The following is a 21650-nucleotide window of genomic DNA, read 5'->3' on the forward strand; positions in this document are numbered from 1 at the left end:
GTGTAAGAGCTCTTATTTCTGAATTTTCAATTCTACTCCATTGATCTCTGTGTCTGTCCTAATGCTAGTACCATGCTGTCTTGATTATAGTAGTATTAAAATTAGAGAAGGTGAGTCTTAACACCTTTGTTCTTCTTTTCCAAGATTGTTTGGCTCTTCTGGGCCCCTTGACTTTCCACAAAACTTGAGGATCAGCTTGTCAATATCTGCCAAAGGTAGCTGAGATCCTGATGGGGACTGAGTTGAATCAATTTACATGGTATTGCCATCTTCTGGGTTTGTTTTTGTGGTCAGATTTTCTCCTGGTTATTAATCACATTTCCCCCCCTTCTTTGTACGTATATTAATTTTTTATTGGATGCCAAACATTGTGAACTTTACATTATTAATCTGGATTTTATTGAATCCCTTTGAAGAGTATTGGACTTTTTCTGGTAAATGAGTTACTTGAAGGTTAGGTTTGATCGTTTCAAGATTGATTTCAAGCTCTTTTATAGTGGGTCTAGGGTAGCTTTCATTAAGGGTTGATTTAAGTCTACCTCTAAGGCATGGCCCATCTGGTTCTTTACTGAATTTTCTATGTATTCAGTGAGATTTCTTTACTGGGACTGGCGAGAATCTTCTTCTTTTTTTTTTTTTTTTTAAAGATTTTTATTTATTTATTTGACAGATAGAAATCACAAGCAGGCAGAGAGGCAGGCAGAGAGAGAGGAGGAAGCAGGCTCCCCGCGGAGCAGAGAGCCCCATATGGGGCTCGATCCCAGAACCCTGGGATCATGACCTGAGCTGAAGGCAGAGGCTTTAACCCACTGAGCCACCCAGGCGCCCCAAGAATCTTCTTACCAAGCTTTCTAATTCTATGTGCGCTCTGGGAATTATTTGTCTTCAGCTCTGCAGTAATTGTTTTTCTCTTGAAATGTGTTCTGGTCCAGTTTTGTGGGGTTTCACCTTGTGCCATGTGCAGACTAGAATCCTTCCTAAAGCTTCAGGAGATCCCTTGACAGGGTCTGGGGCTCTTTTTCTACATAGGTACCTCCTCTTAAATGTTCTATCTCAGAAATTCTAGCCACCTTTTGCCTGTCTGGCCTCTGACTCCTTAATCAGTGAGACTGATGGACCCTGTTTGGGGTCCCCTCCCCGCACGCAGTGGGGGTTCCCCTCTAGGCAGACAGCACATGTCGATGACCCAGGTAATGGTAAGGCTCACCTGCTTCCCTTGTCTCATGGATTACAGTTCTGTGTGTTACCGGGTTTCTAATATCTGAGAGTAGTTGTTTCTTATGTTTGTCCAGTTTCTTAGTTGTCTGTGGCAAAAAGATCATTTTGCTCCAACTTACTTCCTCATGGCCAGAATCAGCAGTCCCTCGCCCTCCTTGGAATACTCCAAGTCCTTTGTCTGTTGCTCTTCCAAGGTTCTTCCCATTTCTGATCTTATCATAATTGTCAGTGCGAGTTTTACCTCCCCTGTTGGACTGGGACCATCTCAAGGGCAGAGGGCTTGTTTTATTCATGTCTGCATCCCTCCTAGTTGCCTGGTATATGGTACACATGTGGTGGGTGTTTGATCTGCCCTGTCTGTCTTCCTTCAGGCCACCTCAGATCACATTCCCACCTCAGAGAATTCCTCCTCACACTCCAACCCGGGGGTAATGCCAGAAATGCTGGTCAGTCTCCCCTTCCCACTGGGTTCCTGTGATTGGTGCCAAGATGGCCATGAGACTCGATGCAGGACATATCAGAGCCTTTCTCTGGGATTTTTCTTTCTCTTTCTCTCTCTCTTTTTAAAGATTTTATTTATTCATTTAACAGAAAGAGAGAGAGAGACAGCGAGAGAGGAAATGCAAGTGGGGGGAGCATCAGAGGGAGAGGGGAAAGCAGGCTTCCTACTGAGCAGGGAGCCTGATGTGGGGCTTGATCCCAGGACCCTGGAATCACAACCTGAGTGGAAGGCTTAATGACTTCCACTTAATGACTGAGCCACCCAGGCGCCCCATCCCTGGGATTTTTCTACCCAAGAAGAGTCTTCTTTTCACACTGGGAAAAGGTCCAAAGACAGCAACCTGGCACTCTCTAAATCCTACATTCCCATCAGAGAGAATAAAGGTGACAGAGAGAGGGAAATGGAAAAGAAATGGGGAGAGTCACACACACACACACACACACACACACACACACACACACAGGCAAGGGGACCTGAGTCCCACCATCCAGACAAAACTGAGTAAGCTCAGGCTTACCCTTGCCCTTTTTATGAGTTAGTAAAATAAGCCAGTCATTTATTTAATTTATTTTTTTGTCTTAATATAGTTCTGTCAGTCACAAATCAAAGGGACCTGACAAGTAAAATCAGCTCTAGACACTTGCTGAGTGAGCGGAATTAATTCACACACTTACCTCATACTCAAAGCATGTGAGGTAGTTTCCAACAAGAAGCAGGAAGATAAAAGTAGACATGGAAAGTCAAAAATGTGAAAACAGAATATAAAAGAGAACATGAAGATCAAGATGAAGAATATAAATAAATAGGGGTGCCTGGGTGGCTCAGTCGTTAAGTGTCTGCCTTCAGCTCAGGTCATCATCCTAGGGTCCTGGGATCGAGCCCCATGTCTGGCTCCCTGCTCGGCGGGAAGCCTGCTTCTCCCTCTCCCATTCCCCCAGTTGTGTTCCCTCTCTTGCTGTCTCTCTCTCTGTCAAATAAATAAAATCTTTTAAAAAAAAAGAATATAAACAAATAAAGATGAAGCTCATAAAATGCTCTTGGCCCTATTAACTGCATATCATGTTCATCTCTGAGCTTCCTGGCAGCCAGAGCAAGATGGGAGGTATAGTCACTTAGCTTCCCCAGCCCCCTCAACCCCAAGGAGAAGAGAGGGGAGCACCTTTAAGTTCTTCAGGGAAAAGAAAGTTTGTCCTAGACTAAAGGAAAAGTTTCAGATGGGGCTCTGTGACGAGGTACTGGGGGTACTGGGTGGTGTGGCCGAGGCCGACCCCAACCACATTCCAGCAGGCAAAGTCTGTAATGAGCCTCCTGCGTCTGGTTCTCAGAGTAGGGTCCTAGGGAACAAGTAAGGTTGCCAAGTTTAGTCGTTAATTCTGTTAGCCTTGCCTTGAACTTTCAGTGGCTCTAGTCACAGTTAGTCACTCCCTGCTCTTTGAAACACTTTCTTCACTTGGCTAAGAGCCCTCACTCCCTCCACTTCTTCCCCACTGGGCTCTTGTCTGGGCTCCATGGCCATGTCTCCCTGACCTCTCCTGACCTCTAAATGCTGGCAGACCCAGGTGTAGACTCCAGACCTCTCCTCTCCTCCCCTGCCTCTCCAGGCACAAGCCTTCCAGTACCTTTCCTGGATGACAGTCCCTCGTTCCACCCTGGCCCCCTTGCCCAACCTCTCCAGCAGTCAGAGGGACCTTTTAAAAACATGAATCACGGGGCGCCTGGGTGGCTCAGTGGGTTAAAGCCTCTGCCTTTGGCTCAGGTCATGATCCCAGGGTCCTGGGATCGAGCACCGCATCAGGCTCTCTGCTCAGCAGGGAGCCTGCTTCTCCGCACTCCCCGCCCCCCTGCCTACTTGTGATCTCTGTCTGTCAAATAAATAAATAAAATCTTTTAAAAAAATAAATAAAAACGTGAATGAGCTCACATCAGTTCCCCTCTCAAAACCCTCTACTTGAGGGCTACTTTCACCAAACAAGATTCATGGGATATAATTAAAGATGATTTCTGTTTCCCACTGTCCCTCTAAAGCTCATAAGAGCACTTCTCTCTCTGCCCACAAATGAAGTCATGACTTTCTGTGCCTTGTTTGCTTACAGTCTTATGACCCCCTGAAGTCCTTCAGAAAGTTCTGTTAGACGGCCCAGCTTTGTGCGGTAGCCAAGTCTCCAACCTTGGTGATGTAGTTTCCCCCTCCCCAGCAGTTATGGCCCCCTGCTGAGCCGATGAGGCTGGGGAGAAGTCAGGTCAGCCCCTCTCCCTTCCCTCCCGCTCCCGCAGCGTGAGAACCAGCTGCAGTTGGAGCACAGAGAGGAGGGCGAGATGAGGATTGCAGAGAGCTCTTCCCTGGTTGGTTCTGGGTAAGACAGCCGGTTGCCCGTTGCCGCGTGCATGGCAGCTCTTGGAAATGGGCTCTCGCCCTGCAGGTCCTTCACAGCTCCTTTCCAGGCCACCTCCGCGATTGTAACCCCTGGAAAGTGGGCAGGGACTCTCTTTTGGCTGGTTCCGGTTTTCTTCTGCCTGGCACACACCCAGCTCCATCGGGTGCCCCTGTCAGATGACAGAAGCCCTCTGGACAGGACTCCTGCTCCCTGGCCGCAGGCCAGGTCCCTCTGTGGTTCCACAGCCTCTCTGAAGTCTCACATGACCCTGACCCCCGGACTGCCATGGCTTCAGGGAGCCCCTGCTGAGCTCTCCAGGCAGCTTCCTTAAAGCCCTTCTCCCTGGACTCGGAGATTAGAAGGCAGGCCCTGGTCCCCACCCTGAGGGCAGTTTTGGGCCTCCCTTCCCAAATCTATCTCCTCGAAAGGGTTCCCTTTCAGGATCCACTCTATCCCTTTGTACTCTTGAGGTGGCCCTGGTCTTTCAGGAATGACAAAATGAAGGGGTGCCTGGGTGGCTCAGTCAGTTAAGCATCCGACTCTTGATTTCAGCTCAGGTCATGAGCTCAGGGTTCTGAGATTAAGCCCCGAGTTGGGCTCCATGCAGGGCGTGGAGCAAACCTAAGATTCTTCCTCTCCTTCTCCTTCTGCTCACCACCTCCACCCCCCACCCAAAATGGCAAAATGGGTTTTTCCAATATCCTGTCACACTTCCCATCATGTTTAAGACAAATCTAGAGTCCTTCCCATGGCCACCAGGCCCCGTATGATCTGATCCCTGAGCCCCACAAAAGTTTAAAATACAAATATCAGTAGGCACTTAGCTGGCTCAATTGGTAGAGCGTGTGACTCTTGACCTTAGGGTTGTGAGTTTGAGTTCCACGTTGGATCTAGAGATTACCTAAATGAATAAAAACTTAAAAAAATAAAATATCAAAGAATGTTACAAATAGTCGGATATTACTCAATATAAAGACAATCAAGGTGCATTCCTTTCCAGAGAAATACAAAATGTCAAAGTTGGCACAAAAATTATCAAAAATTTCAATAGATCAGTAACCAGTAAGGAAAAGTATCATCTAAGACACCAACACAAAAGAGTCCTAAGACGCTTTCACATGGACCTTCTGCAGACTTTCCAGGAACAAATGGTCCTTATCATATATCAGTTGTTCCAAAAGACAAAGAATGAGAGAAAGCTGCCCAGTTCCTCATATGACTCCCAAACTAGCTAGGGACAGTGTCAGAAAAGGAAAGTATAGAGTATTTCACTCTGAACACAGATGTTCAACTATGATCTACTTGGATAAAATATAGGAGAATGCCCCACCTAGGGGTAGGGAAAGGACTTCTTCTCCTTTTTTTTTTTTTCCCCCAAAGATTTTATTTGGGGCACCTGGGTGGCTCAGTGGGTTAAATAAAGCCTCTGCCTTAGGCTCAGGTCATGATCCCAGAGTCCTGGGATCGAGCCCCACATTGGGCTCTCTGCTCAGCAGGGAGCCTGCTTCCTCCTCTCTCTCTGCCTGCCTCTCTGCCTACTTCTGATCTCTCTGTCAAATAAGTAAATAAGATCTTAAAAAAAAGATTTTATATATTTATTTGACAGAGAAAGAGACAGCGAGAGAGGAAACCCAAGCAAGGGGAGTGGGAGAGGGAGAAGCAGGGTCCCTGCTGAGCAGGGAGCCTGACTCAGGGCTCGATCCCAGGACCCCGAGATCATGACCTGAGCTGAAGGCAGATGCCTAACGACTGAGCTACCTGGGTGCCCTGGGAAAGGAATTCTTAAGACATGCAAAATACAAACCTCTATTCAGACATTTATGGATCCAACTACATCAGAATTAAGGGTTTTTATTCCACAAAGACCGTCAGAGCTAACATTGACAGATAGGTAGTTGCAATCTATCAAATAAAGAATGCCCACCGGTCAATAAGGAAAAGACAAGAAACGCAATAGAGAAATAGGCGATCCATATGAACAGGCAACTCACCGAACGTTTGGCTGAAAATGGCAAGAAACTGAAGACGATGTGGTCTAAGAAGTAATCGTGTGATTCAATTAAAATTACGATGAGGTACCATTTTATGACCACCAGTTGAGTGGAAATTCAAAAAACAAATCATACCAATGTTTGGTGAGGGTATGGGCAGACAGAAATCTTTGGTCATTTCCATAGGCCTGTAAGTTGGTAGAGTCTCTCGAGAGCACTGTGAAATGAGGTATACAGTTCTTCCAAGACTCTACACTTTTGATCCTTGGCAAATAAGCCACAGAAATTCGTGCGCAGGTGTTCAAAGAGAAATGTACGAGGGCGTTGGCTGCAGTGTCCTTCATGGAAACAGGAGGCAACCTTGGCAAACTATGGTACACCAGGTGACAGTCAGAATCAGCACATAGCTTTTAAAAACATAGTGTTCAGGGGTGCCTGGGTGGCTCACTAGGTTAAAGCCTCTGCCTTCGGCCTAGGTCATGATCTCAGCGTCCTGGGAGGGGCTCAGAAAACTTGGTTCCCAGAAATTGGGAAAGAGCCAAGGGTTGGAGTCCAACTGTGCCCAGGGAAATGGAAGTGGAAAGGTGACGCATGGGGCAGCCACTGCTGTCTTGGTGACAGGGCTGCACAGGGAGTGGCTGCCCATGATCCAAGAGTGAAGCAAGCCCTCCAGTCTCAAGGGGCAGAAGACACTGGGGGTAGGGAGCCAGGCCAGGGCCAGCTTGGCGGGAGGGAGTGCCCGATGGTAATGGGGGTGATGGAGACTATGTGGAGAAAGGCATTCTGGGTGCAGAGCAGGGAAGCTCCCCGTGCCAGAGGTTGTGGCTGAAGTCAGGGTTGGGGGGACAGCTTTGGGTGAAATTTCCTAAGGGCGTCTGGGTGGCTCAGTCAGTTAAATGTCTGCCTTTGGCTCAGGTCATGATCCCAGGGGCCTGGGATGGAGCCCACAACATGTGACTCTTGATCTCGAGGCTGTGAGTTTGGGCTCCACGCTGCACATAGAATCTACTTTAAAAATAAAATAAGGGACACCTGGGTGGCTCAGTTGGTTAAGCCGCTGCCTTTGGCTCAGGTCATGATCCCAGGGTCCTGGGATCGAGTCCCGCATCAGGCTCCTTGCTCAGCAGGGAGCCTGCTTCTCTCTCGGCCTCTTCCTGCCACTCTACCTGCTTCTACACACACTCTCTCTCTCTTTCTCTGACAAATAAATAAAGCCTTTTAAAAAATAAAATAAAATAAAGGGAATGTGTGGGGCCCCTGGCTGGTTCAGTCAGGAGAGCAGGCAAGTCTTGATCTTAGGGTCATGAGCGTGAGCCCCAGACTGGGTATATAGTGATCACAAAAAAATAAATAAATGAAATTTTTAAAATTTTTAATTAAAAAAAAAAGATGCTGGTGTCCATGTCTGTCAGTTACTGAAAGATTACGTTGCATTCACATCACCTAATAAGCAGCTCTCAGAGCCCAATCTGGAAGCCAAAGGAAGGTTCATGAGAAGCAAGGACCTGAAAACATTTGTAAATTCTTCCCGCAAGGTTTCTGAGAGGCCCGCACCCCGCAGCGTGTTTTTGTTCATCCTGTCACTCACAAAGCGATTATGGAGGGTCCCGGATGTGTGGGCTCTGCGCCAGGTGCCGAGGATACAGCCGCGAACAAACACGAGGACCCTTAGGGAGTCAAGAGCTGCTGGGAAGGACGGACAAGCAAGGAAGCTGATTCAGTCGAAGGTGTATTCACTTGCTGGGGCTGCCATGACAAAGCACTAGAGACGGCAGAAGCTTAACCAGTAGGAATCTATTTTCTCACAAATCTGGAGGCCAGAAGTCCAAGGTCCAGATACTGGCAGGTTTGGTTTCTTCTAAGTCTTCTCTCCTTGGCTGGTGGGTGGCCACCGTCCTCTGTGTCCTCACACGGGCTTTCCTCTGGGTGTGTCTGTGTCCTGATCTCCTCTTTTCTTTTTTCCATTTTAAGATTTTATTTATTTATTTGAGAGAGAGAGAGAGAGAGATTGACAGAACGAGGAGGAGGAGCAGACTCCCCACAGAGCAAGGAGCCCGATGTGGGACTCGATCCCAGGACGCTGGGATCATGACCTGAGCCGAAGGCAGACACTTAATCACCTGAGCCACCCAGGCGCCCTGCTCGCCTCTTATAAAGACATCAGTCATGCTAATCAGGACCTCATTTTACCGTAATCGCCTCTTTAAGAGCCCTATCCCCCAATACAGTCAGATTCTGAGGTGCTGAGGGTTGGAATGTCAAAGTCTGAATCTGGGGGCGGGGGGACCCCAGCCCAAAGCAGGAGGGGAAGATGAGAAAGTGACTAGTGCAGTGGGAAAAAGCCGAGGGAGAAGGGGCGAGTGTGCATTTACAGAGCAGGCTGTGGTCCTAAATAGGGTGGTCCGAGCGGGGTCTCTGAAAAGTTGACATTTGAGCACTACCTTGCAAGAAGGTGAAGGACTGAGCCACACAGGTATCTTCAGGGAGGGCATCCAGGGAGAGGGAAGGGCCAGGGCAGAGGTGAGACCGTGGGAGAAGCAAAGGGGGTGGGTGGGGTGAGCACTGAAGAATGAAGCAGGAGAGGCAGGGAGTGGGGCCATGTGCGTAGGCCCCACAGGCCACTGTAGGACTTGGGGCTTGAGTTTTCAAGACCACCACAGGTCGCATTGACACGGAGGCTTCTATCAACAAAAACCAAGCAAACGAACCAAAAAAATCCACCAAAAAAACCCCAAACAAAAACACCGACACAAAAAGAATGTAGCAAGTGTTGGCAAGGATATAGAAAGATTGGTCCCCTTGGGCACTGCTGGTGGGAATGTAGGAAACGGCGGGATCAACTATGGAAAACAGTATGATGATCCCTCAAAAAATTAAACATAGAATTTCCGTCTAACCCAGCATTTCCACGTCTGAGTCCCCGCCCACCCACGGGAGAATGGGGAGCAGGCACCCGGAGAGATGTCTCTACATCCTTGTCACGGGAGCACCGTTCACAGCAGCCGAAAGCTGGAAGCAACCCAAACGCCCATCAGCAGGTGAATGGGTAAACCCATGAGTGGTAAATACACTCGTGGATGGGGTGCCTGGTGGCTCAGTTGTTACGCATCTGCCTTTGGCTCAGGTCATGGTCCCAGGGTCCTGAGATCGAGCCCAGAACTTCGAGCCACATCAGCCTGCTTCTCCCTCTCCCACTCCCCCTGCTTGTGTTCCCTCTCTCGCTGTCTCTTTCTCTGTCAAATAAATAAATAAAATCTTAAAAAAAAATACATTTGTGGAATATTATTCGGCCTTAAAAAGGAAATTCTGACATATGCTACAACATGGGTGAATCCTGAGGATTTTATACTAAGTGGAAGAAGCCAGTTAGAAAAGGACAAATGTTCTATGATCCCACTTATAGGAGGTCCCTAGAATAGCCAAAGACAGAGAGACAGAAAATAGAATGGTGGCTGCCAGGGACCGGGGAGATGGGGGGTTATTATCTAATGGGTATAGAGTTTCTTTTCTTTTTTTTTTTTAAGATTTATTTATTTATTTATTTATTTATTTATTTATTTGACAGACAGATTACAAGTAGGCAGAGAGGCAGGCAGAGAGAGAGGAGGAAGTAGGCTTCCTGCTGAGCAGAAAGCCCAATGCAGGGCTTGATCCCAGGACCCTGGGATCATGACCTGGGCAGAAGGTGGAGGCTTTAACCCACTGAGCCACCCAGGTGCCCCTCATTTTATTTTAAAGATTTTGTTTATTCATTTGAGAGAGAGAGAGAGAGAGAGAGAGAGAGAGATACAGTACAAGCAGGGGGAGAGACAGAGGGAGAGGGAGAAGCAGGCTCTCCCCGCTGAGCTGGGAGATGTGGGGCTCGATCCCAGGACCCTGGAGATCATGACCTGAGCTGGAAGCAGACGCTTAACCATCTGAGCCACCCAGGCGACCCTGAGTTTCATTCTTTTCATAAAAAGTGTTCCAGAGATTGATAGTGGTGAGGGTTGGGCAACATTTCATAAATATAATGATATCACCGAATGGTACACTTAAAAATGGTAAAATGGTAAGTTTGGATAAGGGTTGAGAGTGGTATGAGCTCAGATGGGGGCAAGTCTTCCAATCCTGAATCCACTTTGAGGAGGATTAACTGCCGGATAGGATGGAGAAGAGAAGAAGAGTCCAGGGTTTGGCTTGAGAACTGGGAGGATAGATAACCACTTGGCTAAGATGGAGAGGGCTCGGGTCAACCCTGTCAGGAGGTTTTGCTGCAAAGGGGAATGGAGAAATGGGGGCAGTGCTGGGGAAGGAGAAGTGAGGTCAAGAGAGAAATGATAGCACATTTGCTTTGACAGAGTGATTTTGAAGAGTGTGGAAGGTGGCTGAGGAGAGAGGGGGCCAACTGCTGGAACCATCCTTGGGCAGCCAATAAGTGAATATATATGAAGGCAATATATGAATATATTTGAAGTGAAGGAGAGTAAGGGCAGAATGCCATTTAGGCAGTCTTTGGCAGGGAACATGTTAGCAGAAACCTGAAGGAAGTGGGAGAGCGAGCCACAGGGATTCTGGAGAGAGACCATTTCAGGAAGCAGCAACAGCAAGTGCAAAGGTCCTGAGGTGGCACCAGCTGGTATGCTCAAGGAACAGTGTGGTTGGACCAGAGCGAGTGATGGAGGCAGTGGGGCAGACAATCAAGCAGGACCTAGGCGGCCACAGGACTTCGGCTTTTACTCTATCAGAGACCGGATCCATTTGAAAGTTTTGAACAATGACAGGCTTTGGTCTTAACAGAATCATTCCGGCTGCTGAGTAAAGAATATAATTGGGTAAGAGGAGAAGCCAAGTGAAGGGACCATGGTAGTGATCCAGATGAGAGCCAGTGGGGGTCTGGGGGAATGTGTTCCTGGAGGCGGTGGGGGGAAGTGGTTGGATTCTGCATGATTTCTGAAGACGGTACCAGCAGGGTTTGCTAGCGCATGGCGTGTGGAGTGAGAGACGAATCCAGGATGCTGCTGGGGCTTTGGTCCGAGTGACAGGAAAGATGGATATGACGTTGGCCGAGATGGGGAAAGCCTTACTTTCAACATGCCAAGCCAAGATGCTCACTCATCATCCAAGTGGCAGGTCAAACGGCTGGTGGACAGGCGTCTGGACCTTGTGCGACAAGTCAGGGCTGACATGTATAAACTTGGGGGCAGATGCAAGGTGAAGGATGGCTTGTGTCAGACCAAAGGCGCTCCCTCGACAAGTGAGAGTGTCTAGAGAAGGGAAGAGGTCTGCACACATCTCATGAAAATACCGACCTTACAGTCCCATACTTGCTCCCTGCCTCGGAAGGAGTGGCCCAGAATTCATCCGGGAAGTCAGCTGGGCTGGGGTCTGAGAGCAGAGGAGAGTCCACAGAAACAAAGCTCGGGAAAGAACATGCCTGTAGGCAGGGCATCTGGTAGGATCTGCTTCCTTTACTGGTCTCACTGGGGCTGCACCATTGTCTAAGAAGCAACAGCTCTTCATAGCAGTTAGGATGAGCTGTGGGAATGTTCTCTGTGGATCTGCATCTATGAATGAATGTATCTATGTACGTGCATCTGTCTATCGATGTATCTGTGAACGTGACCCCAGGAGGTAGGCGCCATTATACCCAGCCCCACGCTGTCCTAGAGGACACAGAGGCAGAAGTTGGGCTGGGATCTGACCACCAGTGCCTCCTCTGTTTTCTTAACCACTATGGGCTGCTGCCTCCCAGTAACGGTCCGTTATTGTTAGAAGTAATCATTACAATAATCATTACAAACATTTGCTCAGTGCACTGCCTTGAGGATTTCATTTAATCCTTGCAACAACCCTATGGCATGGACCTGTGATTGCCAGGTTTGCAGCAGGGAGAGGTGACTTGCCAAGGTCACAGAGCTGGTGAGCGGCCAAGCCAGGCCTCCAGCCCTGCTGCTCCGTCTCTAGGGCCTCAGCTTGGCCCTACATCGCTAAGCTGCTGGTCACATGGGTCAGCCCTAGGCGTCCCGTGGGGATTTATCATGTCAAGGCATTTTGGTGATGCTTAGAAGTTTGGGATAAGATTTAAATGCTCTGACTCCCTTGGGGCACCTGGGTGGCTCAGTCAGTGAAGCGTCTGCCTTCGGCTCAGGTTGTGAGACTGGGGTCCTGGGATCGAACCCCATGTTGGGCTCCTCGTTGGCAAGTCTGCTTCTCCTTCTCCCTCTACCTCTCCCCTGCTCATGCTCACTCTCCCTTGCTCTCTCTCTCAAATAAATAAATACAATCTTCAAAAAAAATTTTTTAAAGTTCTGACTCCCTCCAGAGCCTTCTCTGGGCACTGGTTGCCTGCTGCTTCCCCCTGGGCGTGGTGTTCAACTTCCGGGCCTTTTTTGCCCAGTCAGAACCTGGGAGGCCAAGCGAGAGTTCGGCTTGGCTACTGTAAGGCCTCCATCAGGGCTGGGGGTGGGTGGCAGCCCAGGAGGTAGGTGGAGGGAGAGGCCCCACCTAGGCACCACCTGGCCACCTTCTTAGGGTGTGAGGACCCTTCCAGATGGTCAAGTCTAGAGGTCGCTTGCACAGAGAGGTGGGGAAACACAGTCCGAGTGAGGACAGGGGACTCACACCAGGTACGTGAAGAGTGCCGTAGAGGCCAGGCTTGGCCCCAAGCCTCGGGACTCCCAGCCTAGACTACTCCTTAGCCTCCTGCTGAACTTTCCCCCACCCCAGAAGGAATCGGTCCCACATACATTTTTGGCCTCGCCTGCCCTGGCTGGCCCTCCCTGGCCTGCCTTTTGCCAGTGCCCTTGAGACTGGCCGAGAACTGGTTGCCATAGAGATGGTGGGGCGGGCAGTTCCAAGGCTGGCAGGTGCAGGTGGGGGACGGGGCAGGACACCAATATGCGAAACACCCACCAGCAGCTGAGCAGGACCACTTTGGCGAGACCAGGGCAGGACGCGCGGCTCCGGGCTCCAGGGACAACCGTAGGACTGCTCAAGTTTCTGTCAGACACCCCCCAGGCTGAGCAGGTGAGGGGGGCCCCATGGGGTCACTTCCAACTGCCTGGAGGCAGGCTGGCTGCGTGGGGGCGTGGAGGCCAGGGCTGAGGGAGACTGGAGCTGAGGCCAAGTGAGAGACAGCCAGGCCCAAGGCAGGCAGGGACCATAAGGACGCCTCAAGGGTTCGGGGTGAAGACGAGGAAGACACCCAGGGGTGACTCCCAGGCTCCCAGGCTCCCAGTGGAGCGATGTGGGGATCCCTGCAGGAGGAGGAAGGTTTCGGGAAAGATAATGAGTTTCTGCCACCTGGACTTAGACAGTCCCATGGGGACATGTCCCCATGGGGCATTCGGAGGAGCCATCCCAGACCCAGAGGCAGCATTGTACGATGGTGACAAATCTGGGCTCTGGGGACAGACTCAACATATTCCGATCCTGACTCCACTTACTGGCCAGGTGACCTTGGTCAAGTGATGTCACCTCTCTGAGCTTCAGTGTTCTCATCTGGGATGAGATGAGATCTCACAGGGATAACAGTGGAACAGAGGGTCCTTGGGAAAGTTAAGTGAGGTGACCCATGAAAATGCCACGCACCCAACAGGTACTCAGTAAATAGCATCTTTGCATATTGGAAGTAGTAATGATCAGTCAGTTTTAGTGGTAACAAGAGCCCGGCGGGCCCGCCAAGGGGCACAGGTGAGGAGGGTCCCCTGGGGAAGGTGTGAAGTCGTCCAGGAGGCTGCTTCGGAGCTGGGCCTTCTCTCCTGTCTTCACCTAGGGGAGGACTGGGAGTGGCGATGGTGTGATTCTGGGCCAGCAGCCAAGGTCTCGGAGCGCAGGGCAGATGACAAAGAAGGACCGGAGGCCACAGGCCCGGAACAAGAAAGGGCATGGCTCTGCTGAGGCTGAAGAGTAAGCAGCTGCGCGACAGGCTGGGTGGGATGCTGGGTCCCCCATGGGGGGCCGGCGCCTTGACCTTGACTCCTGCTCCCTGTCCTCTCCTTCCTCAGTCTCATCCCTTCTTCTCCTCGGAAACCCTCCTTCCCCTTCCAATGGGCCTGGGAGAGCTTCACCACTGACAGCCGGGCTCTGCATCAGCCTAGCTCCTTCTCAGTCCCTGGATACCAAGTTACATCCTTGCCCCAAGCACTTCTCAAGTATAAGACCAGGTGCAAGTCCACAGCCACCCTCCCAGAGGCCCAAGGCTTCTGCTGGAAGACAGAAGTGCCAAACCTGGAGAGGAGCCAGCAGCTCAGGGCTCGTGGTGGCAGCCCCATCTTTCCTGGCAAAGGAAAGAGCCAAGAACTGGAGGGGCTCAGTGAGTGGGACCTCCAGCCATCTGGGAAGAGGTCAGGGTCAGGATCCGAGTCTGAGGAAGGCACTGAGCTGGAAGCCCTGGGTGCTGAGGAGGCAGAGAGGGGCTTGAGCCTTGGGGAACTGCCCTACCTCCTCAGGAAGGGGTCGATCTTAGAAGAGGAGCAGTTTGCAGAGGTGACAGAGGAAGCTGAGGAGGGGGAGCACAGGACCCCCTATAGAAGGAGGGCTGGTTCTCAGAGAAAGGGGCCCAACGTTTGCAAGGAGGCCTCCAGTGAGGGTGACCTGCAGGGCAAGGGGAACAGCTCAAGCTCCAACCTCAGAGGATCACAGAGGAGGAAGTCAAGGGCCAAGGACCTGGAGGGGCCGTGGGACCTGGAGAAGCTGCAGAGGCAGTTACAGCAAGACTTGGACTGTGGTGAGTATGGGCTCTCAATGCCTGGGTCCCAAGGGAACCACACAGTTGGGAAGAGAGGTTGAGTTGGGAAGAGAGGGTTGTGCTGTGCTCCAGCTTCTGGGTGGGATTGCCCAGTAGCTTGGGAGGGAGGCTACTCTCTGACTTGTCCCACTGTGGATAGGCCCTGAAAAGCAGCCCTGGAAGGCTCTGCGGACTGCTGTCCAGGCCTCCAATCGGAGTGGGAAGACCTATGCCTTGGAAGATGAGGAGACTTTCCTGTTTGCCAACTTTCCTAACCGTACCTTCCACAAACGACAGGAGGCCACAAGGTAAGGTGGAAGAAAAAGGAGGATGGGAAGAAAGGGCTGGGAGTAGTGGAGAAGCCAGTTCTCCAGAGACACTGAATCATTCACTCCTTCATTTATCCATTCTCTAATCTTCTAGTCATCCAATCTTCTGTGGATATGTCCATGCATCTACCCACTCATCCATTCACCCATCCACCTATCCATCCATCCATCTATCCATCCATTCATCCAACCATCCATCCACCCTCTCACCTGTACCCATTCACCCATCTATCTACCCATTCATCCATCCACCCACTCACCCATCCATTCACCCGTCCATCCATTTACCTACCCATCATCCATTTACCTACCCATCCATCCATCCATTCGTCCATCCACCCACCCACCCATCCATCCATCCACCCACCCATCCATCCATCCATCATCCATCCATCCATCATCCACATCTGTCTGCTTGGCCAGGTGTCTATTGACACAAACCACTTTTCATCCATTTCCCATCTTCTATCCATCCATTAGCCTATTCACTAAATGATTAATGCAACATATGTTGAATATCTACTCATGGGTGCTTAGAAGGTAAAGACAAAAAGACTTGGCCTCAGCCCTAAGAAAGTCAAAGTCTGCTGGAAAAAGAGACAGATGGGCAAGACAGCCATGAGGGCAGCAGAGTTGGACAGCGGCTGTTACTTGGGGCTTGGACAAAAGACAATGAAAGCAGAGGGGGAAGCCTGGGAAGGGGCACTGTTGTGTTGTCTAGGTGAGGGATGATAAAGGCCTGAACCAACTGGCCACATGAATGGAGAGGGGATCCATGTACGAGATATCTGGGGGCTGGCTCAGCACGTCTTGGTGACTGGTTAGAAATGGCAGGTGAGAATCCATTGCCGCATTCTATAGCACCCCTCAGTTCTTACTCTGTCACCCCTGCTTGCTTCCCATGCTTCCCAGTGCACTCCGAACAAAGCCCAGAGTTCTCGGTAAGGAGGCTCCTATCTCCCACACCAGCCAGTCAGAAGGGCTAGAATGCCCCATGCTCTCCCTCCCTCCTCTCTCAGGACCGCCCCTCTCCCTCATTCACCCAGCTAACTCGATGCATCTTTCGACTTCCAAGTCAGGTGCCCTCCGGGAAGCTCTCCCCTGATCTTGCCTCTGACACAGCTCTTGCCACACAGCCTTGCACTGGGGTGCCGGGGTGCCTGTCTCTCCTTGTGTACAGGTTTAGAGCTCTCTGAGAGGATAGGTGTCAGATCTTATCAGTTCTAGCCTCCCTGGCACCCTACATGGGACATGGCACCTAGTTGGTGCTCAAGAAATATGTGCCAAGCGAATGAGCGCATCTACCCTCCAATTTGTCCAACCGTGATTGGATCATGCATGAATTCACCAACACTGAATTTCTCTTTATGTGAAGCACTGCCCTAGGGGCTGGGGAGACACTGGTGGCAAAGAGCAGGGCAAGGAACCCTGCTCTCACATACACTTTATGTGCAATGAAGGGTAATTAATAAAGAAATGAACAAAATGTATAGCTAGAAATGGAAAATACCTGGGAGGTAGAAAGGGTGGTCAGGGAGTCTCTCTCTGACATCTGAGCAAGGACCTCATAGACAAGGAACTGGCCACCAGAGCTAGGGGCAGAATGTTCCAGGTGGAGCCACATGTCTACGCAACCATTCATCCATCCACTGACCCATCACGACTTTGTTTCTGTTTCCCACCCATTCATCTGTCTGTCTGTCCCTCAAACCAAAACTCATGAACCTAGCTCCTACCAGAGATGGGGGGTCAGAGGAAAGAACAAGATCTGGCCCCGTCCTCAGGAGAGTTGCTTTGCCAGGAGAAGTCAGCCGTACGGGTGAGGACACAGGGGCACCAAGCCCCACATGGCTGAGGATGTTCAGTTTGGGGCACACAGCTGGCTGGAGTGGGAGGAGGCTTCCAGAAGAGTAAGGAAAGGCCTTGAGGTGGGCCTGAGGGTTGAGCCCCCGATGCAGCCCTCATCATGTCAGACTTCCATGACAAACTCCAACCCCCAGGCCTGCCATCCCTCCCTCAGGCCCCCATATGCCTCTCCCTGCCCCTGGCCTCCACGAGACCACTGCTCCCCCCAGATTTCTCCCACCCTCTTCTTTCCCTCTCCCTACCCAAGAAGCCTGCTGCAGGCCTGGGAGCAGCAGCAGCAGGAGGAGCAGCAGCAGGCCGAGCTGCGGAGGGCCCGGGAGCAGCGGGTCCAGCAGCAGGTGGCTCGCTGCCTGGCGGCCTATGCGCCCAGAGGGAGCCGGGGGCCGGGGGCCACCCAGCGCAAGCTGGAGGAGCTGAGGTAGGAAGCCGGGGCTTGGGAGGGCCTGGTGGGGAGAGGGCAGGGAGGCCACTGCAAGATATCAGATGCCAGAGGAAGGACGAAGGAGAGACCTAGCTCTCACTTTCCTTGGGGCTGAGTCTCCACAACCATCCTCCAGCCCCGGCAGGTGGGCCGGGCCACTGATGAAGACAATGAAGCAGGGGAGGAGAAGGGGCAGAGATAAGGTCACTCATCCCATGAACAGTACCAATCCTGCAGCTGTCAGAAGTTCACTGTTAAAATGGCTTATAGGTGTTCTTCCAATTTCAAAAGCCAGGCATGCTTATTATCAAAATGCAGACATTACTTAAAAAAATGCAGATATTACTGAAATCATTCACAGAGCACAGGAACAGTGCCTCTGATCTCACTCTTGGCAATAGGCGTGGTTTGCCATCAGGTGGGGTTCTCTATTATTCTCCTCCTATATGTTGACCATTAAAAAGAACCAGGCAAACCATAAGTGACTCTTAATCTCACAAAACAAACTGAGGGTTGCTGGGGGGGGTGTGAGGGGTAGGGAGAGGGTGGTAGGGTCATGGACATTGGGGAGGGTATGTGCTATGGTGAGTGCTGTGAAGTGTATAAACCTGGCAATTCACAGACCTGTACCTCTGGGGATAAAAATATATTATATGTTTATAAAAAATAAAAATTTTTAAAAATTTTTAAAAAAAGAACCAGGCAAATGTGTATTTAAAAGCAAATCTTTTTTAGACTCATAAAACAGGCCCACAAAGTGGGCATTACCATCAGTCCCATAATTCGACAGAGGAGGAAATGGAGCTCAGAAAGCTCAAATAATTTACCAAGGTTCACAAATGAGCTGCAAAACTAGGATTCCAACTTGGACAGCCACTTAGCCACCCTCTACCCTGTCTCCAAGTGCTCGAATGGCTGGACTGTAGAGAAAGTGTGCCAGCGTCTTCGTCCAAAAGCCCCACCTAGTGAGACAGATAACACAAATACGATCGCCAGTGCCACAGACATTAAGTACCTACTGGAGGCAGCTGGCAGCAGGGTAGCCCTTTCCACTGCTCATCGCCTTTCATCCTGGGAGAAGGGCTAGGTCAAGGTTGAGTGGAGCACTGCGAAGAGACCAGAGGGTCCCTGCCCTGCAGCTGGGCCACCAAGGACTCAACAGGGTTCTGATCACTTCCTCTTTGAGGCTCAGTCTTATCGTCTCCAACTTTGAAGATGAGAAAACCAGGGCTCTTAAGAAGTCAGGAGTGTTTTAAAGGAATCCTTGTCAGACCTCAAGTTCATGGTTTGTGTGTTTATTTTTTCAATAAGGCAGGAAGCCTAAGGTTCAGAACTCCAAGAGACAGATGTCAGTAGGTGGAGTGTTTCTCACACACCTTTTTTATTTTCTATTTGAGCGCAGATGTTTTCCACGGGGCTCTCAGCCCTTATATCCTGTGACTTTTGCTCTCTCTGAGCTGCAAAGGCTCTGCCCTGCCCGGCAGGGGCGGGCTCAAGAGAGGTTGCCCTGTGGTAGGGAGGCTATGTGCCTTCCTTTTCCTCCCAGATGTTGGACAGGGCTGAAATCCAGTCACAGGCTTCCTTTCTGCTTGGGGCTCCAAGACATGGACGTCCTCTCAATGCTAACAAACAGCATCAAGATTCAAGAAGGAAAAATATGCATGACATCATAGGCAAGACGGAGGCTGAATGCCAGCTCGCTCCCCACCCCCGCCTTTTGTAACTGCTGAAATTACTTCTTGAACGCTGAAGACTCCGTTTTGCAATAACTTTTGTTCCTGGCCATGGGTTTTCAAGTTCATCTATTTTTTGAAGATGAGGAGGGTTCCTTCCCTGGCACAGAGCCAAGGGTCCTGGCCCAGTAAGGCAGTGTTTTTCCACGGGGCCCCTGTACGTCTGCTTGAGGTCTTGGAGCCTTGTCTGCTTCTCCCCTCCCTGTGTGTGGGTGCTGCCACCACACCCCAAGACCTCTCTCCCGTGCGTCACAGGATTCCTGGCCCCGTGTGGAGTGTGGCCAGAAGGTCCCTCTTGCTGCCCCGATATCGGGCTTGATGAGCAGACGCGTGTCAGACAAGCGCACAAACCAGGCTTTTGTAAATGGATGTGTGCCTGCCCTGGGGAACCCTGATCTTTTCAGGAAGTGTTCTTTCCTTTGCAACATAATTCTGTTGTTCCTCCACCCCATTTTCTAAGCTGTGTGCTTACAAGAACCACAGAGAATGGTGACAAAGTTGTCTAAACCCTGCCACAGTGCAGAAAAAACTGACCCCAGAGCCCAGAGCGGGGTCTTGCCCTAAGCCACGGCCCACGGTCCCCGGCCCCCGTTTCTCGCTCACAGGAGCACTGTGAGAGAGTTCAGGGTGTCAGCGCAGGGAGAGGAGGGGCTGTGCAAGCAGAAGCCCCTTTGTTTCGAAGACAGTGCTGGCCCCTCTCCCTTGGGGGTGGCTGGGAGCCTGGACGAGCCCTGGCTGGACAGCCTGTGGACTTGGGCTCAGTCTCTCACTTCCCAGCTGTGTGACCTTGGCCAAGTCCCTCAACCCTGCTGGGCCTCGGGCTCATCATGGGTAAAATGGAGCATATAATTTCCACCCCACTGACCTCAGGAGGAATCCAGGGCAAGGAGGGGAGTGAAATCGCTTTGCAAGGTAAGGGTGGGGAAGATGAGGTATCCTCAGTGAGGATGGGTGCACTTAAGGGTGGGGATGGCTTGTGCTCACGGTTAGCTGCCCAGAGGCCTGTCTCCCTCCCCGCAGGCGGCAGGAGCGACAGCGCTGTGCTCAGTATCAGGCAGAGCTGCGAGGCATCCAGCACAGAGTGCAGGCCCGGCCCTACCTGTTCCAGCAGGCCATGCAGGTGAGGGCTAGCACCCGGACAAGCATGCTCCCTTCCTGGGAACGGCGCTTCTCGTGGGATGAGCGGGTAGGGTTGTAAGATGAGAGTGGCTCCCCTCAGACGGGGCCCTGGGCCACTGTCCATCTAGAGACCCCGAGACCCTCTCAGTATCCCAGCACCGTTTGTCCTCAGCAGCCTTGGTGCAGAGCAAGAACCCTTCTCTCCACTCAGGTCAACGCCCGGCTCACGGTCACCCGGCGCTTCTCCCAGGTGCTGTCAGCACTGGGACTGAATGAGGAGCAGCTGCTGGCTGAGGCAGGAAAGGGGGACACAGAGGGCACCTCCAGGAAACCCAGGTGAGGTCACCTAGCTAGCCAAAGAGCCGGCTGTGCCCACTACAAGGGGAAGGGATGCCACTGCCAGTACTCTGGGCCCTATAGGGTCTCCCCAAGCTGTCTCCCTACCCACCTCCAGCCTGGGCTGGACACCCAGGAAAATGCTGAGAAGGCTCGTGGGCAACCACACTGATCCGCCTTAAATGTAAGCCCCAGTCCTGGCCTGGTCTGCCCCACTCGGCCTGAAGGACTCTGCCTAGCTCTAGCAGCCAGCAAGTCCTTCCCCAGGCCCTGTCCTTCATGTCCCCCCAGGAAGGCAGGATCAGGGTATGTTCTCCAGATCCCAACAAAAAAACTAAGGACCCGAGGGGCAGGGGCTTCCTGGAAGACACAGGAGCAAGTAAGCCACAGGGTGGCCAGCGGAGTGACCACACACCAAGGCCCAGTTATGAGTGGCACACTAATCACCCCTCAAATAGTGTCCCTTATGCTTTAGGACAACCTGGTGCACAGCAGTGATTTTGAGGCTCATTCGTAAGGACACTGAGGCTTGAGGAGGGGAAATCACTTGCTCAGAGACCACACAGCATAGCAGGCAAATTTGAGCCCACATGGGCAATAATGGTCTTTCCTCTCCCAAAGCCTGGTGTCCTTGGGCATGGGCGTGGGGAGCTAGAGCTCATGGTCTCTATCTGTGTCTCCGTCTTTAAGGAGCCAAAGGTCAATGGGGGCGAGAATGGAGCACTCTTCTGAAAGTCCCCCAAAGACAGAGCGCACTGGAAGCCAGCCTGACAGGCACTCCACTCCAAGCCCAAACCAAGAGTCCAGCCCCTAAGAAAACAATTAAATGCTTTATGGAAAATACCACGTGTAATTTCTGGTGCTGCTGGGAGAGGCTGCAGGTTGGGAGCGGGAGGTAGCAGGTGGGCAGCGGGCTTAGCTTGTCCCATCACCCAGGAGCGCGGTTCCGGAGCTGCCCCTGAGGGGGTCATCTCACACAGCAACAGCCACAACTCCTCTACCCCCTTTTCCAACATATAGGCTGGGTCCTAGGAATTGGAGAGTGAACAC

General features: G+C 51.3%; 1 protein-coding gene across 1 annotated transcript; it reads left to right on the forward strand.

The window, feature by feature from the left end:
• Nucleotides 1-1175: 1175 nt before the first annotated feature.
• Nucleotides 1176-21435, forward strand: TSGA10IP (testis specific 10 interacting protein). Its single transcript, XM_047693616.1, has 10 exons — nt 1176-1190; nt 3995-4074; nt 12902-13094; nt 13843-13976; nt 14075-14796; nt 14957-15104; nt 17239-17409; nt 20166-20265; nt 20476-20600; nt 21291-21435. Exons 1-10 carry the CDS (start codon nt 1176-1178, stop codon nt 21412-21414), a joined length of 1812 nt encoding a protein of 603 aa, XP_047549572.1. The 3' UTR covers nt 21415-21435.
• The last annotated feature ends 215 nt before the right edge of the window (nt 21436-21650 follow it).

Source organism: Lutra lutra, chromosome 10, assembly GCF_902655055.1.
Source record: "Lutra lutra chromosome 10, mLutLut1.2, whole genome shotgun sequence".
Taxonomy (NCBI): domain Eukaryota; kingdom Metazoa; phylum Chordata; class Mammalia; order Carnivora; family Mustelidae; genus Lutra; species Lutra lutra.